Source organism: Falco peregrinus, chromosome 11 (genome assembly GCF_023634155.1).
Source record: "Falco peregrinus isolate bFalPer1 chromosome 11, bFalPer1.pri, whole genome shotgun sequence".
NCBI classification, from domain to species: domain Eukaryota; kingdom Metazoa; phylum Chordata; class Aves; order Falconiformes; family Falconidae; genus Falco; species Falco peregrinus.
Window position 1 is genome coordinate 20,326,878 of NC_073731.1, and position 12,893 is coordinate 20,339,770.

Sequence of the window (12,893 nt, forward strand, 5' to 3'; positions counted from 1 at the left end):
TACCTCCTCTTTTTCACTCCCTTTCACAGCAAGCTTTTTCTATTTCATTTTAATTTGAGGCCTGACATTTCTGACTATTATATACAGGGAAAAAATGAAAAACTTCCCCCCGCCCCCCCAAGAAAACTTTCAGCAAATATCAAATACTTGAGCAATTATCCTGATTCTTGGTGGAAGTATTCCCCAAACTTCCTCTGAGGTACGCAGTTTTCTTTTATTTATCATTTGGGAGACACCACTCTTGAGCATCTGGATCTGGTTCCAGGTATCTTGTATCTATCACGTACAGATTTACATCAAGTAAAGCTGAAGCTGTTCTCTCTGCAGATACTCGCTGTTTCCTGGATAGATGTAACCTCTGACCACCGTAGATCTCTGTTTGCTTTGCAGCAGGCCCGTCAGCATATATCAATGACTGGGAATGCATTCAACGAGGAAATTTATTTTTTTTTCTAATGGAAAACCACACTAAATACTGCAGTAACCATATTAAAATCTTAAATACAAAATAATTTTTTTAAAATATCTGAATCTAGTGGCCACTCAGTTGGACAGCGCAGCCCAAGAAAAACAACTGGGTTTGTAAGTTCATTTTCCTAGTCCATGCCTAGTGGAAACTACAGTTTAGTCCCTCAACATAGAGAATATGCCTATATCCTTTACCACCCCCACCCCCCCAAGAAAGGAGTAGTGTTGAGGAGTCCTGGAATAAGTCAGAAAACAGGAATGTAAGAGAAAAAACCATGGCATTCTTGGCAAGTTAGAGAAAAAAAAAAAGTCTATTTTCATAAATGACAAGTTTTGCATTCCAATTTTAATTCATAACAGTGGACTGTGGTGATGAATGTCACATAGTACTCAGCACGGTGCTGTATTTAAAGGTAACTCCCCACAGAAGATTACAAACTCCTTTTGGTAAGGGTCTTTGGCAGCTGTTCCACAATTTGGCAGTAAATCAGGGCAGTATGAAGATGAGGCATAGCTGAACACGACAAAAACTACAGAGGCTCCATATGCTACTACTATCACTTCTTCACAAGTCATTTATAAAAAGACTGCTTTATTTACTTCTGCTGTAAACAAGGGTTCAACCCCTGGCATCGCATCTGTCTGGGAAGGAGTATGAACTACACACTGAATGCTCTCCCAAGACCACGGCTCGATTCCTGCCCTCTGTGTTCGGCAAACATTCAAAAAGGATGCTTAAAGCACTTAGGGGCTTTATAAAACTTTGTATCCGAGGGGCAAATTTCAGAAGTCTCAGTATAAAACTTCAGCATTTGATAATGAAAAGCCACATGTGTATGCAAGTGCACGAATATGGATGGCTCCAGGCAGAAATGGATGGATCTCCTCTTGAAATAGTGATCCTTTAGGATTTCAGAACTTTTTTTTCCCCCAAAGCAGTTAGAACAGCTAATTTGTAATTACAAGCTCACTTTCAGTTTGATAACGGTGAGAAGTTACACTCATCAGAGACCCAGCCCCGTGCTCACCGCTGCACGTACAGCATGGGAACAGAGGCACGGCGCAGGCAAAGCGATCAACCCAGCAGCTCAGCGCATTAATAGCGAAGCATGCTTCAAAACTGTATTTGCTGTCCAAAAACTATTAATTTTGAAGGGATTCTTACAAATCCATAATTACAGAAAAGAAAATCCTCATCATAAAGCACTGAAAACTACATTTACCCAGTCCTGGAGGGAGCACTTTCAGCAGCATGGCTCATTAGAAAGGTATTCTTGCATTAAACACCAATACCAAAGACAAGTGTTAATGCAATACCCCAAAGCCGCACTGGAAATGACACTACAGCAGTGAAGATGTACCTACTTAATTTGATCCAGTATCCCCGTGCAACGGAAGGCGACTGGAGCCCAGCAATGGCATTCCGTGTTGCTTTTCGGATATCAAGCATAGCTCATTATGAAATCCTATGCTACAAAACCCACACCATCTAAACCATTCAGCACTTCCAAATATCAAGCGTTATCCTTACCACAGTGATTGGGAAGAGAATCCATTTGTCTGTCTGTCATGCAGTTACCTCAACACAAAATTACTGCAAGCCTCAGCAGTACTCGCTGCTGCTGCTTCTGCTAGAACTCTCCATTTCTTTACCACAGCTTCGTTGCAAAAGGAAGAAAGAAAACCGCCTCAGATGTTCTGCTGGAAAAGGAATATAGCTATGAACAAAGGTTAAAGCTGAAAACTTGAAACTGCTTAGCAGAGGCGTGGCTGCTGAAACCTGACATAGTTGCGTCACCAAGATTTTGCTTTGGCAAACACTGCTTCCTGAATTCAAACAAATCTTAGACAGAATTATTTTTTGTTCCAGCAATAAGCAATTATTGCACAGACATGCTTTCAAGGTCACTAGCGGGAAGAGTAAACTACACCAGGATGTGTCAGTCATAAGTAATGTTTTAAAAAAAGCTAACACCAAGTAACACATATTGAAAGCCTTCCACACTTAGCAGGATGCAAAGTCCTTACTTCCCTCCAACTGACCACAAATAAACATGAACAAAAAGATCCATAAAAACGGCAATCAATATTTCAGAGGCTCATGTTCTTCTCTATTACACCTCGTTTTTAACATTCCTTACAACCAAAATGTTTCATATTACTTTGCCAAAGTAAAACAAAATTAAATGCCTCATTTTAATGATGTTGGGAGAAGAAAACTTTGCCCTCAAAACAATTTTGAGAAGAGGAGAAAAAAAAATATTAACTACAGACTTTGTTCTCCTTTATATTAGGAAATCTAACACACATGTATATTTGGAAAAGAAACATTTTCATATTTGTTAACATCAGGCTCTATAAGCTATATCAATATTCTCCTTAAAGATAGAACAGCACTCTTAATTTCAAGTATTGTTGTATTTATAGTAATAAAAACATTTACATTTAACAAATGCAAAGTCAAAAGTTGCAACCATTCCTACAAATGCCACTTATTCTTTTCAGGAGGGCAATGAATAAATTCAGATGACTACTGACAGGAGTAGGCATTAAAAAAATCCACAATGAAAAGCCAGTTTTAAAACAGACATGATAGGCAAGAGTATAAAAATAAACCAAACAAGTGCTTTAGAAGAGATACGAAGCACTCTTCTTAAGGACATGAAACAACTTCTATCAAGAATAAGGAGGAAGATCATCCCACATTTGTTCAGCAGGAAGGTTTTACACCTTTCTTGATCTTGCTGATGGTGCCTGAAGTTAAATACAAGATATCGGACTAGACATTCAACAGTACGTTCTCATACTGAAGGTCACCAGGCGTGTGGAAATTATTATTAAGGGCTGTCCTACACAACTGTTAAAAACAGCAGTTTCTTTTAATTCACCTGCGTATGCACCCTTCAGTTACAGTACACAGAATATTGCCAACTGAATACTGAGTGACAGTGAAGAAAATGATGCAATTGCTGTATTTTTCTTGCCTATGACGAACGTGTGACTTGTCATCTCTGATGCTTTGGTGGCTTTAACTCTATTTCAGGAGGCACAACTATACTTCAGTTTTACCGTGCTTCAGAATACACACTACCCAAACACCACAAGACCGTTTTTCTTAAGACACTGTTCACCAACAGTAACTGGTTTTAAAAATGCTTTCAAAGCACCTAACACAGGAAAAGCATACTTGAATATCTCACTGCACACACAGAGCTGAAGAAAACATCTTGAATTGGTAAGATTTACTGCCTGCAGTGAACACATTCTCTCTCAAACTCATACACAAAAGAGTAATGATTAACTAAAGTAATTCAATGCAAACAGTAATAAAAGGTGGGGTTTCTTCCCCCAAGCAGAAACGTTCGTTAAGCACCTTCCTTTTGCAAGCCTCCCAAACGTGCACTGAGGCAACACTTTGACATAAGGCATCCTCATGCCAAATAAAGCGCTTTAAGTCTAACATACAGACTTTGAAGTGTGGGGTTTCTACTTGAACGCATCTGCACAAGCAATTCATGCATGAAGGATTTACACGCACATACCTGGGTTAAAAAAAAAAGTAAGAAATCCAGTATAAGTGCAGTAGGCATGTAAACTGCTTTGCAGACGTGCTCTGTAACACATAATGAATGAGAGAAGAACACTTGTTAAGAGCATTATAAAGTCTAAAGCTCCTCTGAAAAAATATTTCATTCCATTTGATGCTTACTAATGACAACTGGATAGGATTTAACCTGACCATCAAAAGAAAAGTTTACTTCATAATCACAAACTATGGAGCTCCCTGTGCCACAAGACCGGGGGGCACAACCACCAGCCATCATCTGCACTACATTAAACTGCTCTCCAGCATGACTGGCCAAAATACCCATGTCCTACAAATTCAGCTTATCATTTTTGCATTGTATTTTGAAACTGCACAACAGACCCCAGAGATCTCAAGGACTGACAAGAAGATCCAACTCGGACAACCTGACATCAACTCACTTTAGAAAGAGAAGTCAAGAGTTGCATTTGACAGCATTTGACTGACTCTTACTGCACCAGCCTTTGCTCAGCCTTCAGATCTTGATTTCCATATCTGAGAGAGAAATTCCTGTGCTACAGGGCAGATCTCAGCTCCTCCCCACAATCCCTTTCCCTGGTGACAGCAGTGGCTGCAAAGTAGCCAGAATTGGACAGATGGATGCAACACGGCTCCAACAGTCACTAGTGGTTGGAGGCATGTGAACTGCTAAGGCAGTTCAGTTTCCAGCCAGAGCAATCCCTGCTTAATTCTGTTTATACTCACAGAGCCAAGCGCCTACAACATCTCCATTGATGCTACAATCTCATACCGACTTCCTAGAAGTGGGAGAGAAGATGTGGCTCCTATGTTTGTAAGACAAATTGCTTCTTACGGTTTCCCCAGGCAAAAGTCAAGCAAAGTACAAATCAAAGCATTTGATTTTTGTTTTGTTTTGCTTTTAAAAGGAAGCAAATGAACGTACCTCCCATCCTAGGAGGACCTGACGCACACCATGGTCACGAGCTGCCCACACAGCAGGGCTGTACTTCAGAAAATAATTTTTAAGTCTGGTGAGACTCCTGGTGAATCCAACCTATGCCATGTTTCTAAAAATGAACAGCAATTGCTTCTCCATTCATTAATAACAGATTCAGAGATGCTTTCTTCTGGAGGGGAAAAAAACCGCACCACACCTCTGAAATGCGCTTATGCTGAAAAATGTGATGATAACTCTACACTTCTCTAAAACCAGATTATTTACTCCAGCACCACCTACTTGCTACTTATATGAATACCTAAATAATCTCAATTCTCAGGAGAGCTCTTGCATTCAGTAGCCTCCAAAGGAGATGTGTTTTTCAATGTAAACACCAATTCTGTGAGAAAAAGGATAAGGAAAAAAGAGCGGGTGGGAGTACTTCCTTTTCCTTGGATTTAGTTTTGCTGAGTGCTCATTGTTCACAGGAGATGCTCTACCTTTCCATTGTTTCATATGCTTCCCCCACCCACCCATCTTTCCCCCCCCCCCATCCCTTGGAGACGAGCACTAAGATAAAGGAATCTGGTTTTTCCCATGTACTTAAAATTTGGTTGCCCAATTCTGGATTTATCATCTGTATCAAGGCACTCCTTTATCTGTAAATTTGTGTTTGTCCTGCCCCCTTCCTTCGCAAATTAAGACAGTAATTAAGCCTCTGTAAATCCTCTTAGTCCAACGTGCTGTCCTTACCTCCTTGTTGCTCACTTATGCTGCTTCCTTAGGTTACTCTGTATTTTTTCATAAACATGCCTAATCTTACCCAAATTAAATAACTGATTATTGTCATACAATTTCTGCCATTTCACCACGTTGCTCACAGTGAGAGAAAAAACACACGTTTGGAACAGAGCAACCCCATCATCTTTAAATGCTACCAGAATTCTCTGGCGTATCCAATGGGTCACAGCAGTTTGCTGCGCTTCAATACACTGGCTGGAGCATCTTTACACTTAACACCCAAAAGCCTGACAGTATTTCATCCTTACTAAGACGACAAAAAAACCCCAAAACCCTCACAGAACCAGACTACTTACCACCGCAGTCCCACCTCATTTTTTTTTCCTTTAACTACTACTTCCTATTTCTGTAAGGTGACTCATCATAAAGCAGACCATCTGCTTCACAGACTTATCACTCCTCTGGTTTCCTTCCCATACGTTTGCCTGATGCATTTTATGGCTTTCTGTATTGGTTTCAGGAGGGCTGAATTCCCTTTTTCCAAAGCTCCTCTCCCAGCCCAGCCTTGGTGCACTGCCCTGCCTTCCTCATTCCCTCTCCTCGCTGCCCCTCGCCTCCCCAGGCACATGTATCCTCTCCGAGATGGAACATTACTTAAATTTTAATGACCTAAATTTAATTACTCAAGTCGCTTTGCTTCCCAAGTCGAACTATCGATGGCACACTTCTGCCTGAAGGGGTAGGAGGCAGGAATTAAACCCTGTCTCCACAAATGCACTGGGCTTGTTTGGGCATGGCACTGGTTACTGGTTCAGGGTTACCACCTCAGCAGTACCCCTGCCTATTATACTTAGGAGAGGTTTTTCTAGATAATTTCCTATGTAAAAAAAGACAAGTATCACTGCTTAGTTTCCATTGTCTTATCACAAAGATTTTCAAAACATTTTTGACCTAATCTGATTTCACTTTAAATAAGGGGCAGGGGGGCGATGGAGATAGAAGAGAAAGACCTTTCTAAAAATGTTAATTTTGTTTGAAATCACAGCTGGCATGTCTATGTTTCGATTGTTACAACTGATGCAGCAGGACTTGGCCAACCCCAGCAGCTGCCTCTGTACTGGGTGCACATGGGGGGTGGGCATTCGGAGCGGCACGAACCTGCTCAAGCACGTTGCGCAGCTCAGCTCATCTTCCCAGATCAGCACGTACTACCAAAATCCAGTAAACACCTTTTAATGCAGGATTGTATAAAAGGGATTTTGTACTGATTAAAAAATTATTATTCTTCATACTTCTGAGAGGTAAGAAACACCAAGCAACAAAATGCAAAAGCGCTGTTCAGAAGTAAGAGATTTAAAACCCTACAGCTAACCAGAACTAAGTATAACAAAATGTTCCATTGACCATAAGCAAAAAACCAAACAAAACCCCCCCAAAAAACACCACACCACAAAAAAAAACCCCAAACCCAACTCTAAGGTACACAACTCTAATTATACCTCCGATACAATTACTGTATCAGTAATTAGCTAAGGCTGGGAATATTCACTGTGTAGACAGAGGTTATTTATTTATTTTTAAAAGACCTTGCACTCTACATAAAAATATGGAGGTAAAAAGCAATGGGGTCATGATTAAGCCCCTTATAATATGATGTAAAATTCAAGCCAGAAAAAAAAATAATCAAATGTTGATTTATATTTATTTAACTGTAGACTAGTACAGTTTGTCAGAATATCAATAGTCTATTAGGTATGGTAGCATTTCTACTCTGCACATTTATAGATCGGATTTGTTGGGTTTTTTAATACAGTGGTATTTTAATACAGTTTAATAGAGTACTAATGGTACGTTCAGACTCCCATATGTGGCAATATCTGGAAACCTTTAATTAAAGACAAAAATCCATTTTGCAATTTTAAGTCTAATTTGTGAACTACACTCAGGTTCATATTTTGACCGAAGTAGTGAAAATAATTATCATAAAACAGCCTCAATGTATTGCCTCAGTTCACTTTGTTAGACATGGCACAGTGTTTTACAAACGCACTAACAGTAATGTCAGCTCTTCACGCAAGTTTTGAAAGCATACACACATCTTCCTTAAAACAAAAAAAAAAACAAATCCAAACAAATAAAAACATCACCTTATTCAAGAGTTTCTCTTTAACATTTTAGAGGGTAAAGACCTGTTTCATGCCTACCAGTTCCCTGGTTCTGAGACCACGAATAAACCACCTGAATAAAAGTGCAATTTTCTGCACCTCGCCTCATCTGTAGTATTACAGTCACACTCTAAAACATTTTCTTCAGCTTCTTCATTTTTCTCTTCCAAGTTAAATATATTCCCGCTTTTTTCAAGCACACACATTCTACAATTCAGTACCTCCCCAACAAAGTAACATACAGTGCAGACCATCACTACTATCCATGTATGCTTTTTAAACTATATCCTACACTGCAGCAGGCATTTCCAGCATATCGCCAAGAAACCCATCACTCAGTTCAGGTGAGTTTAGTAATTTGTAGACATCTTTGTTTCCACTGTTATCCCAAGAAAAGATGAAGATCAGAGCAATGAGCACTGGACACAGGGTCCTGGGGAGCTCACAGGTGAGCTCTGCTGCCAGCTGTTTTCTAACAAACAGGAGCAGCAGTGGAGTGCTCAGTGATGTACCACACACCAAGCAAGGTCCAGCTGAGGGGGATGGACGCCTCGGAAGGAAAATACCTGCTTGGAAACAGCATACGTGAATTTGTGTGTGTGTGTGAGTGTCTTAACAGGTATGAATTACATATGCATTACTTTTTCTTCATAATGATGCCATTACTTTTTCTTTACACCTAAAAAAAAAGTCACAGTGAAAAAGAGAACAGAAAATAAATAAGTCTTAAACATTGGAGGTGACCATTTATTTATGGAAGTTATACTTTAACCTCACATCTCCAAGCTAAGTTTTAAATATTTAGGTTAATAGCTACTTTGCCTACTAGAACAACCATTTATGCTCTTCTTTTAAGTATCACCTATATTGAAGAAAAACACAAAACTCACCAAAGCAGAGAGCAAAAATACTATTCTACAACTAAAGCAAAACAGCAAAGAGGAACGTGTAGTTATTTTTAGAAGTCGTACAAGGTATTTCATACTACAGTTATTTTAGTCAACTTATGAGCAAATACATGCAGTGACACGTAATCAGTATTTGGGGAAGGATGCATTTACAACAGCCGCAATCAAAAGATTCTGGCTCTAACAACAGAATTAAGACACGTATGATTTCAGATCAGTCCTGTTACAGCATGTTAAAAAAGCTCACAGTGACCCTTCCCATGATATGAGTCCATTTTACTCCACCACCAATATAAAAAGGTGTTAGAAGCTGTATTTCAGTATTGATTCAAACATCAACAAGCGATAACAATCTGGTCAACTTGGAAAAGTTACACTAACAGCTTTTTTACAAGTTCTTCCTTCCCTAAACAGCAAGCTGAGGGTTAGACACGACAGAATGATCTCCCAGATCCTGCACCCAATTCCTTCATTTATTTGTCCTGCCCTGTAAGCAGGCAGTAAGACTGCATCATTTCCAAAGTCAGCAACACAATAAGCCTTGACTTCCCAGAACTCCAAAACTGCCAAAACGCTCATATATGATTTCACTTGTAAAAAAAAAAAAAAAAAGCTAAAGAACCCCACCAACCTCCCCCTCAGTCCCAAAAAACCTTTTCACATTATACATCCCTTCTCCAATTCTCTTCCCAGTGGAAGAAACTGAAGAAAGTACACTGGTACATGGACCACCTAAACAACCTTTTCAGAATGCACCTATTTCATTAGACCAGGCATCATGCCAAGTCAATCAAATCCAAAACACTATATTTTAGTTACAGCTAACACTACCTCTCCTCTTCCACGGAAACAAACTACTAGCCTTTTCATTCAGAAAGAAACTGCAAACAAATTTGTTTTGCCCCAAGACATTAGTCACCTCTTACCTGCACCACTTGATAAGTGTTACAGATTCTTGCCTTGCCTTCATGCAATTTAATCTGCACCTGAAGTGCAGATACTCCTGAATTTAGAGCACCACATAAAAATGGATGAGTTACTTTATAACGTCGATGGTGAATGCAGCTTTCTCCACGTGAACTATTCCTGTGCACAGGCAGCGGGGTGGGGGGGGTGGTGTTTGAAGAAGTTAAGATTGTCTATAGTCTTCAGAGAATGAGCTGAAGGAGACGTGTTCTTGCACAATGCATTATTTTAAGCTTGCTGAAAGCTGATGCAACACACAGATGTGCATCTTCCTTTCTTATTTTTAGCATGGGGATCCACTTCCTTGCTGCCCTGAGCTACACGAAGGGAACATTAAAATAATCTTCCAGTAAGGAAGAATTCTGCATGCTTACTAGACAGGATAATTACCGCTGTCCTTACAGTACACGCTGATTGTACTTGGCTACAGATGGTTAAACAAATACATTGAGAGACTCGCCACCTGACTTTCAAGCCACACTGTGAAATTCACATTTTATAAATATTTAACTGGAAATAAAACCAGTAAGGCTTATCATAGCCGTCACAGCTTCATGCAGCTTAATCAATTAACCTTAAGACAATACAGATATGGGAAGCTTGCAGTTACTCACAAAATCCTAACTGGAACAGACTGCAACGCAATTTCCCAGCTCCTGGATCAAGTGCCTGTGTGATCTCAACAAATCCCGCCAACAAAGAGGAAAAAGCTGTTAGACCCTGCCAGCAAGTTTTTTTAAGCACCTGCCTGCACCTGGGGGAAATAAGAAAACGCAGCAGCGAGCCAGGGGAGCTGAGGGATGGAGCACAACAAGAGATGGTGGGGGAGAAAAGGCCAGTGCATCACCAAGAGAGATTTCTAGCTCTTCAGTTCTCATGCTACAAAGTATTATTTGCAGTCTGGATTTTATTTATACGTAGACGCATACATACACAAACAAAGAGCAGATGAAACTTCAGTCAGCGCTTCAAATCTGCAAGAGAAAAAAACATTCAGGAAAGTAGTTGGAACTTCTGCATTTCTCTTTTGCTTTGTGGTAAAAGTGACTATCTAATTGGATGAATCTTGGGGGCTGATCATACAGAACTCAGCAAACAGATTTCTTAAAATTGCCTCTCATTTCAGCTCCAACCTTGGGTTTAATTCCATTTGTTCATTTTAAAGCTTGCTATGCTAATGTTTCTTCTGACAGTTTCTGGCCATCCATTGACATAATCAATGACAGAAACAAAGAATATAGTATTTTCCCATTATAGGCTTTCAGGCTCCTGCAGAAATGAAGTTTCTTCTTCCTCTTCTACCATGATGTTCACTGAATGTAAAACTTAAAGCTGTTATGGACTGAACGCCGGCTCCAAACCTGATGCATCCATACAACAGAAAACCCTAAAAGCTCCTGCATAACAGAATTGACTTTAGGCAATCTCAGATAAGACCACTGCATAACAGAAAAGTATCAAATCTCAGTTTCAAAGCAACACACAAATTTTTCCCTTCTGTTTCAGCAAGTCATGAAAAAAGGACAAAAATTCACATTAAATTCATCACCAGCTTTCTTCCTGACAAGATATTATAGTCTGATGTTTTCAGAGCTCAAGTGCTTTAGTTAGAATCCACTGCCTTATACCTGCTGAAACCACAGAATCCACTGAAATTATGCAAAGCTTTGAATTTTAGAAAAAACAAGTTATCTACAAGAACACCAGCTACTAAAAAAAAACCAACCGAAAACCAACCAACAAACGGAAAGCTACATCACAGGCTCAAAGAACTGAAGTCATATGTAATCAGAACCAGGCACTTAAGGCTCAGTATCCTGTGAAAGACTAAAATTTGTACATCATCTGATAACATGCTTTACATAATAAGACATGCACAACCTATAGTATACTTTCACACCTATATTGCTTTCTGATTGAAGATCCCAATTTAGCATCTATGTGATGCTGTCAGTAAAAAACTAAGCTCTCCAGCTAACAGTGCCCTCAACTATATATCTGTCTTTAAAAAACAGTGTATAGAACACCATGGGCAACCCAATAAAGTTTCTTCTGCTGGAATTCCCTACAAAGCTGTGTGCTAAAAAATGGCAAGTCTAGGATCCCACCACCACCGCTGGTTCACACAGTGAAACTGCTCTGTCCATACTCACCCCCACCAGCTCCAGCTAACAAACTTACAGATCAGGGTCAGATTTTTATCATAAGTTTTCTTGTGCTCATTTCTAACAGCACAGAAGACAAATCAACCAAAAAACTCAACACAACTGTTCCTCAGACTGATGCAGCTGCAAAGTAATGACTAGATTACTAGGAATTATTAGAATAAAAATTATATTCTCCAAAATACTTGATTTTTAAATTTCAATCAGATTTATGGACCAATATGTTTGAAGCATATTTGCATATAATTCATATTCATAATTTAAATTATAAATTTAAATATAAATATTATTGCTTAAATTATAAATTTAAATATAAATATTAACATTTTAATTATAAATTTAAACTTCATAATTGCAAATCAAGGGTTACACCTAGTGGCACGTGTACCTGGTGATCAATGGAACTGCTTAGAAGTCAGTGGTCTTTTCTAAACTAGTTACTGACTTGTGTCAGAAACTTGAAGATCGCACATGATCTTGACTAAGTCACCACAAAGACCAAGATCTCCAGCGATTATACACGGGGAAAACAGAATGAACGGTTTCTGCCTGCAGCACCGTAAGGGAAATTCCCAACTGCACACGTGGTTTTCCCTCCCAAAACCCTGCCCCATCTCCCCCAACACCAAAGTCCTTTTTTGCAGCAAGAGCAGTTAAAGGTGAACTTGCAGCTCCTTCCAGCAGGCACAGCTCACTGCCCAGTTCCACATTCAACCACAGAAGAGCTTCAGGCAACATGTAGAGAGGGGGGAAAAAACAAACAAAAAACACGCTTTCCACTGTCAACAATGAAAAGAAATAATAATAAAAGTTATAACAATAAATAAAAACTTAACATAATAAACATAAAAAATACACATCTTCCATCAGGTAAATGAGGCTGCAAGTTGACAGCTCTCACTTTTTCCCTATATTTGACAACAGATTATTTTTAGGAGAGTGACTACTCCTCAAGGTATGCCAAACAGGCTTCTACTCAAAACTGAAGGCATTCGC

The 12,893-nt window shown here is 39.4% G+C and overlaps 1 protein-coding gene across 6 annotated transcripts in view; it reads right to left on the bottom strand.

Annotated features, from left to right (window-relative positions):
* The window catches only part of EML4 (EMAP like 4), a 163,030-nt gene that overhangs the window by 122,130 nt on the left and 28,007 nt on the right, over positions 1–12,893 (bottom strand). The window contains exon 1 of one of the 6 annotated variants that reach the window (XM_013300193.3): positions 2,000–2,117. The exons of the other annotated variants lie outside the window; for them this stretch is intronic. Within the exon in view, the coding sequence (XP_013155647.3) occupies positions 2,000–2,039 (40 nt within the window). The 5' untranslated portion in view covers positions 2,040–2,117. Of the gene's footprint in view, positions 1–1,999; positions 2,118–12,893 lie in introns of those variants that run through there. 6 annotated transcript variants of the gene reach the window in all.